Source organism: Tripterygium wilfordii, chromosome 19 (assembly GCF_013401445.1).
Source record: "Tripterygium wilfordii isolate XIE 37 chromosome 19, ASM1340144v1, whole genome shotgun sequence".
In the NCBI taxonomy this organism is placed as follows: Eukaryota; Viridiplantae; Streptophyta; class Magnoliopsida; order Celastrales; family Celastraceae; genus Tripterygium; species Tripterygium wilfordii.
In genome coordinates this window covers 5,209,661-5,229,322 of record NC_052250.1, presented here as the reverse complement: position 1 = coordinate 5,229,322, position 19,662 = coordinate 5,209,661, and the positions used below count along the sequence as shown (strand labels likewise).

Below are 19,662 nucleotides of genomic sequence, written 5' to 3'. Positions count from 1 at the left end.
GTATCTTAAAAGGTATTACTCTACCATATGTGAAGCTATAGATAAATCTGCTTTGGTCTAATCCTCTATCATGTAGAAAAAAGCTCAAAAAAAAAAACCTATATACCCCACCTTACCCATAATAAAATTCATGTAGCCAAATCATCTTACCATTCAGCATTCAGAAAATCCCTTCCACATTTAGAGAAAGATATCCAAAAATAGCCAGAAAAACACTGCCAAGAAACCCAAAGAAAAGAAGAATTAAAAATCCAATAAGTTACCAGATTCACTTAAGTAAATACCATCGAAAAACTGGAAAAAAAAAGGCAAACAACTCAAAACAGAGAAATTTCATGGATTGTTCAGAAGGTACTCAGGAGGTATCAAGGATCGGCAAGAGGTGTGATACTCTCAACAATTGTTGTACCTCCAGCTAAGGATGTATCTTCTGTTGCTCATCTGTAGTTAGAAGAGTAACTTCTTTCGGAGGGATTACCAATTCAGCATAGATCTCCTTCAACTAATCCCACTTGGCAATGGAGGTAGCCATGTCAACTTCAATGAAAGACCTTACACTTGCTAGGGTAGCAGCTCTGTCATCCAGCTTTGACAGCTGAGTATAAACAGCCTCAGAATCTTTAGTTGATAGCATTCCCATGCAAAATACCAACGAAAGTCTTCTTAGGGATTTTCACTTCAGCCTAGAGAGTGGTGATCTTTTGCTTTAACTTCTCAATAACTCGCTTCTCCTCAGCCTAAACTATTAGAGAGGATTGTAGTTCATGATTGAGCTCTTGAAATTTGGCATCAAGATCCTTTATTTTTTTCTTCCTCAGCATTTAGTTCAGAGATGACAACACATATTTATGCCCATTTTACATCCCTTATTCCTATACTTTGCACTAGTTTCCTTTGTGAAATTGGTTGTTTTGATGTGTTTTGTGTAAGTTTTGAAGGAATACGTCCCTAATGGTGATTCAGAGCTAAAGAGGCAAAAATATGGTGAAATGAGAAAAGATGAATATGTTCACAATTTTGAAGCCAAGTCAGGTTTCTAAACAGATTCGTCAATTTCACGGAATAAACTGGATGTGTTCTGGAAGAACTGGACAACAATTGATATACTGTTGGAAAGATCTAGAAGTCTAGTTTCCATAGAATTTTACGGTTCGTGATTTGGAGTTCCCTAGAGGAAGTTGCATCAGTTTTAGCATCAGTGGTTCAGAGTAGAAATTATATACGAAATTAGAAGATTTGATACCTCAAGTTACTATTCTTGGTACTCAAGACACGAAACAAATCTTGGGAGATTACGGGGCACTCGAATCTTGTGTTAGAAGTCAATGACAACTCTCTCAGTCAATTAAGTTCAGTTTCCATAAGGAGAAGTGTATTGAAAGTCGAGTTCTGTATCAATTAGGAGAATCACTTCCTTATGGTAATTGGACTTAATTCCTATTTGGTCTCAAAAGTCTCAGTCGTGCCTTATTGTGAAACTATAAAATGGATGTAAAAGTCATCGAAGAACACACGGACGAAGGAAAGAACGAACAAGAACACAAAGAGAAGGTGAAACTGGCAGCAAGCAAGCGGAGATCTACTACTTGGTTGTCTCTTTCTCTTATGTGTTTGAGTGTTCAAAACAGATGATGAGTGGCTAGTTTTCCTTCAGTTAAGGGGCTGGTTGAAGCCCGAACATGATTGTATTGATGCTTCGTTAATCTTTAATCTTATTTCTTGAGATCGAATGAAAATCTTTTCACTATATTACTTGTTGATGAAATCTGAGATATGTTTCTTTGAGTGCACGCTTAGATGCATGTCTTAGAATTCTATTGCTAGGACAATATGATTGATCGTCCATATCTTCATAAAGTCTCAAGTAGCCAATGAATAAGATAGCTCATATTCATGTGAATTGATTTCTAGGTTATGTAAGATGCATGCCACATCTTGTGAATTTAGTGATGTTTGCTTTCTTTGTGCTTAATGATTCTTGAGTGTTGAATCTATGAACATGCCATTCTAGATTGCATCTTAAGAACTAAGTTAAGGAGTACATGCCATGCACTTGACATACTAATTAAGAGAAAGCAATATGGTAAAATCAACACGCCATTGTTTTATCTTAAACATCGTCATTCGTGAATCAAGAATTACAGTTGAAGATTGCAGCAGTACATGATTGTTAGTGGTGGATAGCTTTCCCTTGACTCTTTCTCTTATAAGAATCAAAAACATTTCCTAGTTCTTATTGATTATTCTAAGTTAGTCGTGTAGCTCGAGTCACAATACTGTTTAGCTCGAATCACAATTAGAATTGATTTGCAGTTATATTCCAATCCTCTACGGGAGATACCCTTGCTTCTCACTATACTCAACAACGTTTTTATTAAGTTGTAAGGATTAAATTGAGTTATTTTTTCGTACCTATATTGGTGTTCAAAAATAGCTGAACAATTTTTGGCGCCGTGTCGCCGGGGATTGTTTTATTTAATTGCAAATTGATTTTCTTTTTGTTTCTCTTTTCATTGTATGCACACTCGAAGTTCTCAAGGAAAGGACCTTGTTTACAATCCAGAGATTGAACGCACTGCTCGTCTACATCGTAAAGAAGCAGCCCAACGCCGAATTACGAAATCCACGATCTAGTTCGGACGAAGAGGAAGAGCAGCATATTTTTGAGGATAACGCAAAAATCTAGCTCAGCCATCATGCATTGCCTTTACTCCTACTGCAGCATCTACATATAGCATATCTCCTCAATTGATCAATTCTGTACCACACTTTTATGGAAAGTCGATGGAGGATCCGAACATGCACCTTCGGGAATTCTATGATCTGTGTAGGACACAGAACATGCAACACCTAAATGCAGAGGGACTCAGGTTAATTATTTTTCCCTTTTCTCTAAAGGATGATGCTAAGTGGTGGTTAAATTCTATGCCAGCATGATCTATTACCACATGGGATCAGCTGGCTACCAAGTTCATCACAAAGTATTTCCCTGCTCAGAAAAGAAGGCAATTGAGAAAGGAGGTAAATGCCTTCCAGCAGAAAGATGGAGATTCTTTTCATGAAGCATGGGTGCATTTTAATGAGTTGTTTCGCAAGTGTCCTCATCATGGTTTTTCCAAAGATGACCAAGCTCAATCCTTTTATGAAGGCTTGAACGATGCCAACAAAGTCTTAGTGGACTCAGCATGTGGGGGAGCTTTCATGAATAAAACAAGTAATGAGGCTTTTCAAATATTTGAGACCTTAAGTGAAAATTCTCAGCAATTCTCTATTGGAGGAAGACAAGGATCAAGGAGTAGGAGTGTTTATGAAGTAAATGTTCGAAATGGATCTTCCTCGCAAATAACAGCTATTGAAAATAAATTAGACATGCTGATGAAGACCATACTCCCAATAAGACAAGCTACTCAAAGTGAGGTATGTGCTAAATGTTTCAATATTGATCATACAACTGAAACTTGTCACATGTATTCTACAGAGCTGGAACAAGCTAACTATGCGGCACAAAGGTCAAGGTATAACCCTTACTCCAATACTTATAATCCGGGTTGGCATGACCATCCAAACTTAAGATGGAGTAACAATGACAATGTCCAACAAGCAATTACTGCACCTCAAGGCTCGAGCCAAGGACAAATAGCTCAAGCTATGAATCCTCCAGCACTTTTGCAACGTGCACCTAGTAAGTCACTTGAAGATTTGGTTATGACGATGGTTGATAGCACTAATTCCTTTATACAGAAAGCGGATAGTCGTTTCCAAAAGCAAGATAAGGCTATAGAGAACCTTGAGAGACAAATGAGTCAAGTTGTGACTGTTCTTTCTCAAAGGGAACCGGGTAAACTGCCTAGCCAAACCGAAATTAATCCTAAAGGAGTAAACCCTGAACAAGCAGTAGCTGTGACTTTGAGGAGTGGAAAGCACGTTCTGGACAAGCCAATGTTGAATAACAAAGGAAAGAATGATGTGGTAGAGAAGGAGGACAAAAGAGACACAATTTTTGGGCAAAAGGAGATGGAAAAAAATATTGAGGAGAAGCAAACAACCGACCATCAGGTAACCAATGCTTCAAATTCGTATACTGTGCCCATTCCTTTCCCTCGTAGGTTCATGAAAACCAGGAAGGAGCAACACAAAAACGATATCTTGGATACCTTTCGTAAGGTCCAAGTAAACATCCCTCTCTTGGATGCTATAAAATAGATTCCCAAGTATGTGAAATTTCTTAAAGAGCTTTGCACTAACAAGAGGAGATTTGAAGAACATGAAACAGTAGCTCTGAGTGAAGAGGTGTCAGCTATGCTCCAACGTAAACTACCTCCCAAATTGAAAGACCATGGAAGCTTTACCATACCGTGTACCATCGGTGAAAAAAGGTTTGAAAAAGCCTTACTTGATTTAGGTGCTTCTATAAATTTAATGCCTTTTTCTGTTTATGAAGCACTTGATCTAGGTGAGCTCCAAGAGACTAGTGTGGCTATTCAACTTGCGGATAGATCACTTAGACGACCAAGAGGTTTGTTGGAAGATGTTTTGGTACGTGTGAATGAATTGATCTTTCCGGCCGACTTCTTTGTGTTGGAGATGGAAGAAGCTGTTATGCCAGTCTCCTTACCCCTCATACTTGGCCGGCCCTTCATGAGAACTGCGCGTACCAAGATTGATGTCTATGAAGGAACCTTGTCCATGGAAATTCAAGGAGAAAAAATTGGCTTTAGAATTTTTGAAGCAATGAGGTATCCTTGTGATGATCAATCTTGTTTTTCCATTGATACTTTTGATTATTTGGTGCAGGATACATTCGATACAAGCATGGGTGATGACTCTTTAAAAACTGTGCTGGAATTGGGTTTGTTACCATGCCAACAATCAGCCATCACAATGACAAACCAAGAAGCTATTTGGTGTGAAGAATTGGAGAGTTCAGTGGCTGCCCTTGAAGCTTTGCCACAGATACAAGCTAACCTTTCGGTAGAGGATGAAGATAAGCTGATTCGAGTTCTCAGAGAGCATAGAACAGTAATTGGCTGGAGTATAGCAGATATCAAGGGCATAAGCCCAACCACATGCATGCATAGAATACTTCTTGAGGAAGGATCAAAACCTACAAGAGAATCCCAACGTCGATTGAACCCTCCTATGATGGAAGTGGTAAAGAAAGAAGTTCTCAAACTTCTTGATGCCGGTATGATATACCCTATCTCTGATAGTAAATGGGTGAGTCCTGTACAAGTTGTGCCCAAACGATCTGGAATAACAGTTGTGAAGAACAAGGACAATGAACTAGTGCCTCAACGTTTGCAAACGGGCTGGAGAGTGTGCATCGACTATCGCAAGCTCAACAATACTACTCGTAAGGATCACTTTCCTTTACCTTTTATTGATCAGATGCTTGAGCGTCTTGCAGGTCATGCATATTATTGTTTCTTGGATGGCTACTTGGGCTACAACCAAATTGTCATAGCTCCGGAAGATCAAGAGAAGACGACATTCACTTGTCCCTTCGGAACATTTGCATATAGGAGGATGCCTTTCGGTTTATGCAACGCGCCGGCCACATTTCAACGTTGTATAACGAGTATATTTTCTGACATGGTCGAAAAAATTATTGAGGTATTCATGGATGATTTTTCAGTTTTCGGTAATTCTTTTGACCATTGTCTTCATAATTTGTCACTTGTTTTAAAACATTGTCAAGAAACTCACCTTGTACTTAATTGGGAGAAGTGTCACTTCATGGTAACACAAGGCATAGTTTTAGGCCATATTATATCTCCTAGGGGTATTGAAGTTGATAAAGCAAAGATAGATCTTGTTCGTTCTTTACCACCCCCTACATGTGTGAGGTAGGTTCGTTCTTTTCTTGGTCATGCAGGTTTCTATCGGCGCTTCATCAAGAATTTCTCAAAGATTACAAGGCCTCTTTGCCGCCTACTCCAAAAAGAAGTGGAATTTGAGTTCAATGAAGAATGCAAAGTGGCGTTTGACCAGCTTAAGGGAATGTGAACGACAGCTCCTATCATTGTGCCACCGGATTGGAGCCTTCCCTTTGAATTAATGTGCGATGCAAGTGAGTACGCGGTGGGCGCTGTTTTGGGACAACGAGTAAACAAGTTGCCCCACGTTATCTACTATGCATCTCGGACTCTCAATGAGGCTCAAGTCAATTAGACCACCACATAGAAGGAGCTACTTGTTGTTGTTTTCACTTTAGATAAATTTCGATCATATCTTATAGGCACTAAAGTGATTGTTTTTTCTGATCATGCAGCATTAAAATATCTTCTCACAAAAAAGGATGCTAAGCCCAGACTAATTCGATGGATGCTCTTGCTTCAAGAGTTTGATATTGAAATCAAAGACAAGAAGGGGTGTGAGAATGTTGTGGCGGATCATCTCAGCCGCATGACACATACTCAAACTTGGGAAGGTGAGGTTTTACCCTTACAAGAACAATTTTCTGATGAACAAATCTTTGCTATGCAGGTTGCGGATCCTTGGTATGCGGATATCATCAATTATGTTGTTACCAAGAAGATTTCGGCGGACTTCACTAGAGCACAAAAGGATAGACTTGTCACGATGGCAAAGTACTATGTGTGGGATGATCCATATTTATGGAAGCAATGCCCGGATCAAGTGATAAGAAGGTGTGTACCCGAAAGTGAGTTTGATTCTATTTTAACTTTTTGTCACTCTTATGCATGTGGAGGCCACTATGGAGCTAAGAGGAAAGCTCTTAAAGTACTTGAGAGTGGTTTGTATTGGCCATCATTGTTCAAGGATGCATATCATTTTTGTAAGACTTGTGATCATTGTCAAAGGACAGGTAATATTGGCCCAAGAAATCAAATGCCACTAAACCCATTCAATATTGTTGAAATCTTTGATGTTTGGGGCATTGATTTCATGGGTCCATTTCCTTTTTCTCATGGATTCCTTTATGTACTTCTCGCTGTAGATTATGTTTCTAAGTGGGTGGAGGCACAGGCCACTCGGACTAATGATTCTAAAGTTGTTCTCAGTTTTCTTCGAGCTAAAATCTTTTCAAGGTTTGGTACGCCTCGAGCTATTGTCAGCGATGGAGGCACTCATTTTTGTAACAGATCCTTTGAAGCTTTGTTGAAGAAGTATAATATCACTCACAAAGTGTCTACACCATACCACCCTCAAACGAATGGTCAAGCAGAAGTTTCGAATAGAGAGATTAAACACATTCTAGAAAGAACCGTCAATACAAACCGAAAAGATTGGAGTGATAGGTTGGACGATGCTTTATGGGCATATAGAACTGCCTACAAGACCCCCATTGGCATGAGTCCTTTTCGGTTATTATATGGGAAGTCATGCCATCTTCCGGTGGAGCTTGAACACCGTGCTTATTGGGCCGTCAAGAAGTTCAATTTGCATATGAGGTTGGCGGGTGATCATAGACGTCTTCAGTTGAACGAACTTGATGAGTTAAGGACTGAAGCATATGAGAATTTTCAAATTTACACGGAGAAGACAAAGGCGTTTCATGATAAGCTAATTGCCACGAAGACTTTTGAAGTTGGCTAGAAAGTCCTTCTCTTTGATTCTCGACTTAAGTTGTTTCCGGATAAACTTCACTCTCGTTGGTGTGGACCATTTGTTGTTACTAATGTTTTCTCTCATGGTGCAGTTGAAATTCAGAATCCAAAATAGGGAGCATTTTTAAGGTGAATGGGCATCGGCTTAAGCCATACCTTGAGTTGGTCACAGAGCGATTGGTGGAGAATGTACCTCTCCACGACCCTGATGTTAGTGCATGATTTGTGGTGCCGTCAGGCTGAAGAAGTTAACTCAAGCGCTACTTGGGAGGCAACCCAACAAGGGAGAAGAAGGCTACACTCAAGTAACTTTTCTTTTCTTTTCAGTTTTAATTTCTAATGGTTAATTGTGTTTCCCTCTTTCCATGCTTGGCTTAGCTTGTTCTGTGTTTTACTTTCTTAACATTGGGACAATGTTTAGTTTAGGTTTGGGGGTGTGGGAAATGTTTAGAGTTAGTAAAAAAAAAAACTGTTTTGAAATCTTGATTTGAAGTGCTACTTTTGCTTACTAATGGAGATGTATATGTTGTGCATTGATCAATAATCTTTGACTGAGAGAGTGTCACGTAGGGATTGCATCATAGATGATTCATTTATTTGTGTTGTGCTCTTAATATCTTGGTGGACAAGGATGCCATAGCAGAATGAACTGTGGAAAAATAGTGGAGACTACCTTGTGAGATTTTTGAGCCTATACTGATTTTTTTTGAGAGATGCATTGTTATTTCTATTCTTAAACACTCTCAACTTCATCGTTTAGATTGATCTCACTAGGCCTTGCATTGGATACTAAAGAACTAATCTCTATACAGATATCATGATGCTTGCCTTTGCTTTTGAGTTGAATGAACCCTGAAAGATGAAGTTAGGCTATGTGTGTCTTACCCTTGTTAGACCTTTTGAATTCATTACCTTTTGTGTGCGCCGTTTACCCTATTGAAACCAAACACTTAAGCCTTTTCTTTCATTACCCTCAACTTATCCAGCTTGCCCTGTTCTGAACCTACCTTGTAGCTTGAGCTATGTCAAGGTAATCTTATAGAAATTTGAAGGTTGAGCTGGAAATAAAAGAAGAAAAAATATGGTGTGTACCGAGGCAGATTGTGCTTTGATTGGAAGAAAGAAATATGATGTAAAAAAAAAAAAAGGAACGAAATTGTGGTTGAGAAGAATATGAGTTCACAAATTAAGGAAAAATCATTTGAGCTCCCAAGTGAAAAAAAAAAAAAGAAGAGCACTGAAGGCCTGGACACCAATTACAAAGTTGATAAGCGGGCCAACCTATTGTACTTCATGAATGCAAGACTTTAGTATAGCTCAAGCTCTAATCCCTTTGTATTCCTTTCCTTCCTACCCATAAGCCTTACCTTACGTTACAACCATAATAAAAGACCTAACTGATTTTTGGGTTTTTCTCTTGGAAGTGGAGATAAGTGTTATGGTTTATCTGTGTTCTTAGTATCTGATTTCTTTCGTGAGATCTTCTTTCTACAAATGTGCTTCATTGTCATATATTCATACGTGGAATATCTTTACCTGTTTCACATAACTTCCGCCACGTATGCTTGTGAGAGATTTCAAGCCCTAGGTTCTGAGTGAATTAAAAGAAAAGGAGAGAAAGTTATCATGTGAGGTGTAGAGTCGAGACGAATTTATTCCATGGCATTCAGGTATGGTGTTTCTTTGAAGCTTGGATTTTATGAGTATCTGCATTATTCTTTACATTGTGATGTATTTCCTTATAGTGGCATGATCTTAGTTCATTGAGTACGATTGACACACATTGGTTTCTATTAGTTCGTTTAAGGGATGCCCTTTACAATTTTGGTTTCATAAATGTTTGTTGGTATCGTTTTAGTAAACCCTCAGGAGACACAACTCCTCCTACTAACGACACCTAGAGGTTTAAAGGCTTGTGACACACGCTAAGTGTCATCGTGTTTCCCTACAAAAGTGGCCTAGGTTATTATTTATCTTTTGTTTATCATTTTTGCTCGGGGACTAGCAAGAGTTCAGGTTTGGGGGTATTTGATAACACATATTTATTGCCCATTTTACATCCTTCATTCCTATACTTTGCACTAGTTTCCTTTGTGAAATTGGTTGTTTTGATGTGTTTTGTGTAAGTTTTGAAGGAATACGTCCCTAATGGTGATTGAGAGCTAAAGAGGCAAAAATATGGTGAAATGAGAAAAGATGAATATGTTCACAATTTTGAAGCCAAGTCAGGTTCCTAAACAGATTCGTCAAATTCACGGAATAAACTGGATGCGTTCAGGAAGAACTGGACAATGATTGATATACCATTGGAAAAATCTAGAAGTCTAGTTTCCATAGAATTTTACGGTTCGTGATTTGGAGTTCCCTAGAGGAAGTTGCATCAGTTTTAGCATCAGTGGTTCAGTGTAGAAATTATATACGAAATTAGAAGATTTGATACCTCAAGTTACTATTCTTGGTACTCAAGACACGAAACAAATCTTGGGAGATTACGGGGCACTCGAATCTTGTGTTAGAAGTCAATGACAACTCTCTCAGTCAATTAAGTTCAGTTTCCATAAGGAGAAGTGTATTGAAAGTCGAGTTCTGTATCAATTAGGAGAATCACTTCCTTATGGTAATTGGACTTAATTTCTATTTGGTCTCAAAAGTCTCAGTCGTGCCCTATTGTGAAACTATAAAATGGATGTAAAAGTCATCGAAGAACACACGGACGAAGGAAAGAACGAACAGAGAACACAAAGAGAAGGTGAAACCAGCATCAAGCAAGCGGAGATCTACTACTTGGTTGTCTCTTTCTCTTATGTGTTTGAGTGTTCAAAACAGATGATGAGTGGCTAGTTTTCCTTCAGTTAAGGGGCTGGTTGAAGCCCGAACATGATTGTATTGATGCTTCGTTAATCTTTAATCTTATTTCTTGAGATCGAATGAAAATCTTTTCACTATATTACTTGTTGATGAAATCTGAGATATGTTTCTTTGAGTGCACGCTTAGATGCATGTCTTAGAATTCTATTGCTAGGACAATATGATTGATCACCCATATCTTCATAAAGTCTCAAGTAGCCAATGAATAAGATAGCTCATATTCATGTGAATTGATTTCTAGGTTATGTAAGATGCATGCCACATCTTGTGAATTTAGTGATGTTTGCTTTCTTTGTGCTTAATGATTCTTGAGTGTTGAATCTATGAACATGCCATTCTAGAGTGCATCTTAAGAACTAAGTTAAGGAGTACATGCCATGCACTAGACATACTAATTAAGAGAGAGCAATATGGTAAAATCAACACGCCATTGTTTTATCTTAAACATCGTCATTCGTGAATCAAGAATTAGAGTTGAAGATTGCAGCAGTACATGATTGTTAGTGGTGGATAGTTTTCCCTTGACTCTTTCTCTTATAAGAATCAAAAACATTTCCTACTTCTTATTGATTATTCTAAGTTAGTCGTGTAGCTCGAGTCACAATACTGTTTAGCTCAAATCACAGTTAGAATTGATTTGCAGTTATATTCCAATCCTCTACGGGAGATACCCTTGCTTCTCACTATACTCAACAACGTTTTTCTTAAGTTGCAAAGATTAAATTGGGTTATTTTTTAGTACCTATATTGGTGTTCAAAAATAGATGAACAGCGAAGTCGGTTGCTGCTGAAGTCTTTTATGAGGATGGGAAGCTCTTTTATGAAGGTCAGAAGCTTTCCTCTGACAATTTTTGTAAGGTCTGAGGCTTGGAGGGTTTCCTCAATGTTTATCTTTAGATTAGAGAACATATAGTGGTGTAGGCAGAATTTAGGTTCTATAGCACTGAGAATTTTTAGAAGTTTCTGGGTAGCAATAATTTTGTCCTCAAAGGAAATGGTAGAGCTAGAGGAGCCTAAAGCACCAGCACTTGAAGGCTTAGTTACAGAGATTATAGTCCAACCGGCCAACTTGGCTAAGAATCCTTGGATACCAACACCTTTTGGAGTAGTGTTGGAAGGAGTAGTTTTCTTCTTCTTGGTTAAATGCAACTAGGAAAGAGGAGAATAATAGTCAATCTACAAGAAACATAAATAAGGCATTACTCTCAAGGTTAGTCTTGCATATTGATTTATTTGAAATTACTAAAGCTACCTTCTTAGGGGAATCAGAAAATAGTGTAGACCTTGGGTGGACCGACAGCGGGGAGAGTAAACTTCGGTGTGGCTTAGTCACACTTAGTAAAATAAGAGATCTTGGCTGAGGAGACAACTAAGGCACAGACAGAGTAAATATCTATTAAGATTTCAACTGACCACATGCCCTTGCCCAAGAAAGATTTATTCTCCGAAATATATGGAGATAGGGGAACCATTTGGATTAACCCAAATTGTCGGGCCAACTGAGCAGGATTATAGTATTCCACTCCACATTTATTGTTATGAGGGGGATTCACTGAGATAGTACGGAAGGTCTCTAGGGTATAGGAAGTTGGCCCACTAGGAGATGGCATTTTCAAAATCTCATTGAATTTAAAGTCCCTGGGATAGACACTCAATGTGTTAGAGGCCTGACTATGATCAAAGAAGAACCAGGTAAAGTCATTGTTGGTGGTGAAATCTTGGTAGAATTAGGAAAAACAATCCTTGATTTTATGGTCCAAAGGAGAGACACCCTTGTACTTGAGTCCATAATAGCCAAGGTTAGAAGACCCAGGATTACGTTCAGGGCACGAATGCTTCAAGTATGCCTACAGCCATAGCTGCATGATCCAGAGAAGACGAGGAAAACTCTCAAAATCAAACTCAATGAAAGACCGAATAGCACGATAGGCAAGAGCCAGCACCATATGGGCAAAATAATATACAATAACGTGGGTCAAGCAAAGAACAAGTCTAGTGAAATCCTGAGTTATCTTGGAGGAACTGACGCAAAACACAAATTTATTCAGCTAGAAGATCAAAAATTGGTATGCTCTTTATCAAAGACTGTTTCTTTGATTTCTGCAAAATTTTTTAACCAGAAAGAGTAAGACATATCCTTGACTTTGGAATAGGAGAAAGAGGCACCTTTAGGGGTTTCCAGAGCATTGTTGGCCTCAAATCCAGTGAAGCATAGACCAAGAATGAAGACTAGGTCCTGTAAAGTGGGACTCGTGAACCCAATGCAAAAATTGAAGGAGTTGGTCTCTACACCCTATAATTGAGCTGCAAGCATAGAGGAAAGCTTTGTCTATATGGATTTTCTGTTCTCTAAACAAAAAATCATGGATCCCTAGCTTCCTCCATAAGTCTTCTTTGTGGGTATATAGATGACCAAGTGATACTCCATACCATGGGTCTTCAGTGGGCCAGAGTTGGATTGAGGAAGTTTTGAAGTATGTGTTCCATGCATGAAGATGGGTGAAAGGAAGTCTTTGACCGCAAAGACGGTAGAAATGTTGGAGAGACTCAAGAAAGGAACTAGTAAATGAGGGGGGCTAAGCCATAGCGTTCTGGACCGAAAATGGGAATTGATACTTGGAGATGGTTGTGAGCATTGATGGGTAGGCTTTCCTTCACAATGATTTCCCAAACCTGGTCCCCAAGGTCAGAATCTTGGTGAATGGAGCTAGGGTTGGCCATGGTTGAAACAAGACAACATGGTACAGAGGAGGGTCATGGAAGAAAGAGTTTTGTGAGAAAACACAGAAAAAAAGTTTGGAGGAAAGTATAGTCATTTACCTCTGTCATAATTCTTGTGGAGGAGTAATGCCTACAATAAAAGTAGTTGACAACATGTTTTGTCAGTGATTGGCCAATAGAGACAGTTTAAATTTTCAAGGGTTGCACAATTAAAGGCGAAAACCAAAAGTCAAAATTCAAATCCTTCTCTTTTCAAGAGGAAGGCTTGAAAGAGGCATGTTTGTACCTAAAATGTCCGTTACAAATCAACCAACAAGTGTCAAGATAGGCCCTATATTTTGTAAGGAACAACCAATCTCATAGTGACATGTGGCAAGGGCGTAACATTCTTATTTATAATGTTTATTCATTTTGTAGGATTTTTTGGTGGTTCTTGACATGAAATCCAAGGATCAATTACTAGAATTAGAGTTGTTTGAAAATCAATGTTCGAAAGGCTACAAATGAGGAAATTTTGGTCTTAATTATCCTCTTCAAAGTTGGTTTCTTAAGGAATAACCGATATTTCAGTGAGATTATCTCAATAAGAGTCCAGAAGAAATCAGAGTCTGTTAGCCTTAAATCCCTGATTTTTTCTCAAACATGTTCCCAACTAAAACATGACACTATGAAGCCGAGCTACGTACAAAAGATTAAGTGAAGTAAGTGCCAGGGAAACATGAGAAGAGACATCACCATGATTACCATAAGCACTATAAAAGAAGAAATAAGAGAAGTTCACAAACACCTCGCGTCAACCCAGACCTAACGTCTTCAATCCTTTATTGCTTACTTAGGCATGGTTCAAACCATTTATCTTTTCAATTAGCATGGCTCAAGCCAACTAGTTTAAATTTGTCTTTTCCTTTCCACCAAAGTTTTCGTGGCTATGTCTTTGATTTAGCTTGTAAAGCACGCCTTGCAACATCTTAGGATATACCCCTTTTCAATTGAATTCTTGATGCATTTCAAGAATGTATTGTTTTTCATTCCAGTGATAGTCTTTTGTCTCTTGTCATTTTTCATATTGATGCTACATGAATTTTAAGTCTTTTTCTTAGAAGACAAGTTTCAAGCCAGCAGTTTTGTGTTCTCTAATGGCACACATCCGTTTGGTGAAGAGGTCAGACTTGGTGTAAACGCATTATCAAAACCTTTGGACTGAAAAAAGTCCTGGCACACCTGCATTTTCATCATCTACAACCCTAATACTCCTTTTCGCAACAACCGGATCTTTGATATCTCATGTCCAGCATAGAAAACACCGAACAGTATTAAAATAATGTGTGTATTATTTATCTACAAATATAATCTACTTTGTTCACCATCTTTCGTTGTAGCGGTAAGCAGGTTGCCCTTGTATTTTTCTTTTTAAAATGTCTCATGAAGAAATAGGATGGAACAATAGAAATTGAAACTTAAAATTGAAGTATTAAATGTAAATAAACATCACTTAAAACAACCATTCAACTCATCACATTTCATCTCAAAACAACTATCCAGATTACACGTTCAAGCTTCATAAAATAAAACAAATCAAAGGAAGATATATCCCTCTATAATTTAACTTATTTGCCTTCTTAATAGCAGTACTCCATGCAATATGATAGTTAATCAAACGTAATTTCCTAAATAACATCAATCGGACAAAATGTTGGAACAAATAAATATTATCTATATCCTCAGACTATCACGGTTTTATAGATTCTATCATTGAATTATGAATTCAGTCAATTATATCCTTAAACTATCAATTTTTTTTCATTTTTATCCTTAGCCACACTTCCAATGAGGCATCTACTGGATTTGCTCACGTGGCATCTAAATTCTAACGAATAGTACACATGGCTTGCTAGCGTGTCAAAAAAGGAAATTAAATAAAAATTTTCCTATTGGTAAACTTAAAAAAAAAAAATTCAAGATTGTTCTTTCATCTTTTTCCCAGCTCCCCCTTCAACAATCCATATAGACTTAACCAGAACCATTAACACTTTGACATTAGATCTCCCTAAACGTTCTCAGTGATGTCAGTGCGACTATATCTAATAAAACACACCAAGTTGGGGAAGGACGATGTTGCAACACTACCTTGACACCACTAAGTGGCGTCACTAAGCAAAGCAAAAGAGCTTAGCCCTTGGCCAGGACAAGAATGTCGCAGATCTGCCTTTCTGATAGATCCAAGAGGAGAAGAATGTCACAGATCTACCTTCTGATAGATCTAGGAGGAGAAGAAGGTCGCAGATCTCCATCTACTATTGTCTCTATCAGGTAAATCTTTCTTACATCCTGCGACGTCATTGAAATCCTGCTACTAGTTATCGTCATCACCATAATTACAGTGTTGGTGAAGTCGTGAATGAGGAGGTGGATTTGAAGTAATTACTTTTATTGTCCCATTGATTTCCTTTTTAATCAAGGAACTCATGAAAGGATTTCAAGTTTTCAACTTATGGAGATGAGACAAGAGTGGTGGTGGTGATGCATTCCAGCGGCATAAGAACACAAAGCTCTTCAGGTGATGAGTGGGTATGATTCATCATTAGGTTTGATTTTTCATTTGATTTTTGATTCATCACTAGTCATCACTTCTATTTTTTTAACCGATTTTTAATTGTTTCCTTTCTGAATTTGTTTCAGTTGGATTTGATTTTTTTATTTTTTTTTTACACATCATTAAGCGTTCGCCAGAATTTAGTGTTGGAAACATGCAACTCGCGGAAGCATATAAGGACCTCATAGACATAAACAATATCTAGACAAGTTTCAAAAATTTCTTATCAAATACTAATCACCATAGCATAAACCATATATCAATTAATTGCAAGTAGATTATATACCTTGAGATCTCTCTGATTTGATCTCTAATAATCAGGAACGAAGGATGGAGTCAGTGGGTTTGATACTAAGCTCAAACTTGCGGATCTTCCGCCGTATGCACCAATTCCCAAACTTGGATTGAGAGGGTGGTCTCTTTTCTCCAAGAACTTGAAGAACACAAACCAAAACTAGTGGAAACGATTAGAGAGTAGAGAGGCCAACTGGTGTCTCAAAACTTGTGTTAACAAAACACACACTATGTGTGTATTTATAGGGTTTGGCCACACCTAGGTTTTCTCCCTAGGTGGGCCGGCCCCTAAGCCTCTCCCTCTCCTAATTCCGGTCCGTTTTGGTTTTCCTGTATCTTCTAGTATTGGGCTTCTGGGCTACAGTGGAGACCAACTAGGAAAAATAAGACATGGGCTTCCTATGAATTTAATTATCAGCCCAAACCCATGGACATAATTATAATTCATAAATTATAATATATTCCACTAAAATATTATAATTGCACTCCCTGTTTTATCTCAAATTAAATCTGAGCCTTTCATTATACTTGTTCATAAATTTCTCACGTTAAGTTACAAATACCCGTCAATTAAATATGCCATTGACATATAATATTTAATTGACATCTTTAACTATTTCCTTGAGCTTACCACTTAACTTATTTGAATGTGTCGGATTAATTAAAATCCACGTGCAGGGTTTTGACACAATCTCAAATCCTATAAGCATTCTCAAGAGGGTATCATCAATCCATAATTGGACGTGAATTTTATTAACAGATTATTTTCCATCGTACAATTAATGAGGTGACCCAACTCACTTGGTGTTTGTTGGCTTGTACAAAAAGATCTCACCCTTTAGTAAATCAAAGTCCCGTACATTAAATGCACATGTACCAATAATCTTTAATAAATTGAGAATATGAACAATTCTATAACGTCTGTGTGAGTGTACAATTTTCCATATAGTCAGACTGGGAAAATTGACTCACAATTAGTCCTGATCAATACACTCCAAGTGTACTAGTATAGTAAGTTCAAGCTTTGCCGCTCTCCGTAACCAAGATAGGTATACTGAAATACTATACCACAGTCAAGCCAACGGTTTGTGCAATTTCGTCTTAGTTGTGATCGCTTACTTATATTCGATAGAACTTATGAATTGATCTTCCGTGTGCAAGCTCAGACTCTACACACCAATTCATATACCATATAGAATAAAAGTGTATTTTCTCATTTTAAATACTAAATATATTTTATTAAAATAAATAAATCGAGTTTGAATATTACATAAAATATTGGCCTTTAGCATACTATTCCTATCATTTAGATGCCACATCAATAAATCCGACGAATGCCTCATTGAAAGTGTGACTCAAGAGAGAAATGGGAAAAAATTGATAGTTTAAGGACATAATCAACTAAGTTCATAGTTCAAGGATAAAATCAAGAAAATCGTGATAGTTTGAGGACCTAAATAATATTTTTGCCATAAAAAAAGTTCAACAATAATATTTGCAATAATATCAAAACTCAAACAAGTATTCGTACTAGTATAGATTGTACAACCACAAGTGTGAACATTATTTTAAGTCCTTATATAAGAAAACCCATTCAACTTCTCTATAGAAGCATGAACTTGTCATTCACATCCTTTCAAAGCACTCTGCTTACACTCAACAATAATTTTATCAGTGTCATTTTTTACAAAAATATATTCAAACCCAACCTCAACAGCAAACCTGCAAAATGCACTCTCGAATTCAGAAACACCAGAGACAAAACATTGTACAATATAACTGATTATATTTAACCAATTCGAACTTAGTAACTCCTTCCCCTACTAGAAACAAAACCTTAAACAACATCCGTGTCAGAAATTTCTTACTCTTGATGATTAACTAAGTTGTCAATTGTACTACAGTACTACTAAAGGAACTAATATCAACAATACCACACACTCTATCATTATTGACATTCAAACATCTAGGGTCCATTTGGTAGAGCGGAAAGATTAATTTTCAATGTTAGTAAAAAAGTTGTGAAAAAAAAGCTGAGCTTAAAGTTATGGAATATGCTGTGAGATTCTTGGCAAACTAAAATCTGTCGCTAGCGGAAAAGTTGTTGAATTAAAGTATTATAATATTAATAATTATGATTTTATATTAATTTTTTTAAAAAATTACTATTAAATTAATCTAATAAATATATTTTTTTTATTAAAATTAATTTTAGGTATAAATTATTAAATATTTTTATATCAAAATTAAAATGATTATTTTAAATATTATTAATCATATAACTTATTTTTTCATTAAAAAACGTTAAGTAGAATAATAATATACATTAAATAAATAAAAATATTAAGTAAATGATTGTTAAGTAGAATAATATAATAATAAAATAAATAATAAAAAATGTTAAAACAAACTTGTGGGACAAAACGACAAAGTCAAATCTAGGTCCCATTTTATTGTACACTTTATCAACTTTAAATGGGACTCACGTGAATTTTTTTAAAAAAAAGAAGGAAATGAGAAATGCTATCCCAAAAGCTCCTATCCGAAGCTTCTGGGATGTCGACGGATCCGTCGGCATCGTGCCTGACATGAAGACATTGTTTGGTGTATAGGAAGCCGGAAGCGGCTCCGCTAGCAGATTCGCTTCCGCTTTCGCTATGCCAAACAGGCAGCTATTTTGCTTAACCATAACATTTACATAAGTCAGTGATATCTAACTAGCAATAGACAACATATTTTGTAAATTTTCATCAGTCAAGCATGTACTTAGAATGTTAACGGGAAAAAAACCATACATTTCTAGTATCAAAACAGCTCCAATTACCGTATACAAAATCAACAAAACTCTTAAAAGTCATACCAAGATCAATGCTGGTCATATCACTTAGTGAATTGCAATTAAACATTAAAATATGTGAACTTGAGATTGCAACAAATCAAAATTTAAAATAAAACACCACTACAAAAGCACATTTGTTAACAATTATGTATTTACGAAGATAAATTAAGGATCCCACAAATTAAACAAGATAAATTAATGTATATCTGTTTACAAAATATAATTCAATGCATATAATAAAACCATAATAAAAACTGTTGATAATATCGCTGGAAAATCAAAATCAACCCAAAACAACAAAAAGAAAAAATCAATCAAAGAAATTAAACAACTCTAATTAGTTCTACAAACTAAAAATTGAAATAGGATTCAAAGAAATAAAATGTTTCTTCTTGAATATCGAATCAACATGTCAAATAAAAAAACAAATAGATCTACAATTTTAGTATTGCAGAAAAATTAAATCATATCGAAAAAAAATTGACATTAGATATGCCAATTCAGAATCACAAAAGAATGCAATAAGAAACATATCTGCAAAGCGCATTCGTTAATAGAAATCGAAGATTAATAGACTTACGGCTCCAGTCAAAACAATAGAACAGAAAATGTTTAATTTGCTTCAAATCGTAAAAGGAGGGTCAATAAAAATTACTTTAAAAACTTGTTAAAACAAATATGAGTAGAGCTATTGAAATAAAAACTCGTTTGTTTTTGAGGGATTTATATTAATTATCCACCTATAAAAAAATTTATTAGATAATATCAATTTTTTT

At 36.7% G+C, this 19,662-nt stretch overlaps 1 protein-coding gene and 1 non-coding gene across 2 annotated transcripts; one reads left to right on the top strand and one right to left on the bottom strand.

Moving 5' to 3' along the window:
* Nucleotides 1–2,517: 2,517 nt before the first annotated feature.
* Nucleotides 2,518–7,793, top strand: LOC119985512. The gene is made up of 9 exons (XM_038829802.1): nucleotides 2,518–2,590; nucleotides 2,723–2,870; nucleotides 2,933–3,021; nucleotides 3,149–4,056; nucleotides 4,204–5,536; nucleotides 5,636–5,814; nucleotides 5,876–6,002; nucleotides 6,239–7,555; nucleotides 7,675–7,793. The coding sequence occupies exons 1-9, from the start codon at nucleotides 2,518–2,520 to the stop codon at nucleotides 7,791–7,793; spliced, it is 4,293 nt and encodes a 1,430-aa protein (XP_038685730.1).
* Nucleotides 3,007–3,113, bottom strand: LOC119986333. Its single transcript, XR_005465230.1, has one exon. It is a non-coding gene; the product is annotated as a small nucleolar RNA R71 (small nucleolar RNA).
* Nucleotides 7,794–19,662: the final 11,869 nt, after the last annotated feature.

Excerpts from the sequence above, each read along its gene's own strand:
- LOC119985512 (XM_038829802.1), top strand. The coding sequence starts at position 2,518 with ATGCACACTCGAAGTTCTCAAGGAAAGGACCTTGTTTACAATCCAGAG. Across the intron at positions 2,591-2,722 it reads ACGCACTGCTCGTCTACATC|CATCTACATATAGCATATCT; the intron begins GTAAAGAAGCAG and ends CTCCTACTGCAG. Across the intron at positions 4,057-4,203 it reads AGCAAACAACCGACCATCAG|ATTCCCAAGTATGTGAAATT; the intron begins GTAACCAATGCT and ends GCTATAAAATAG.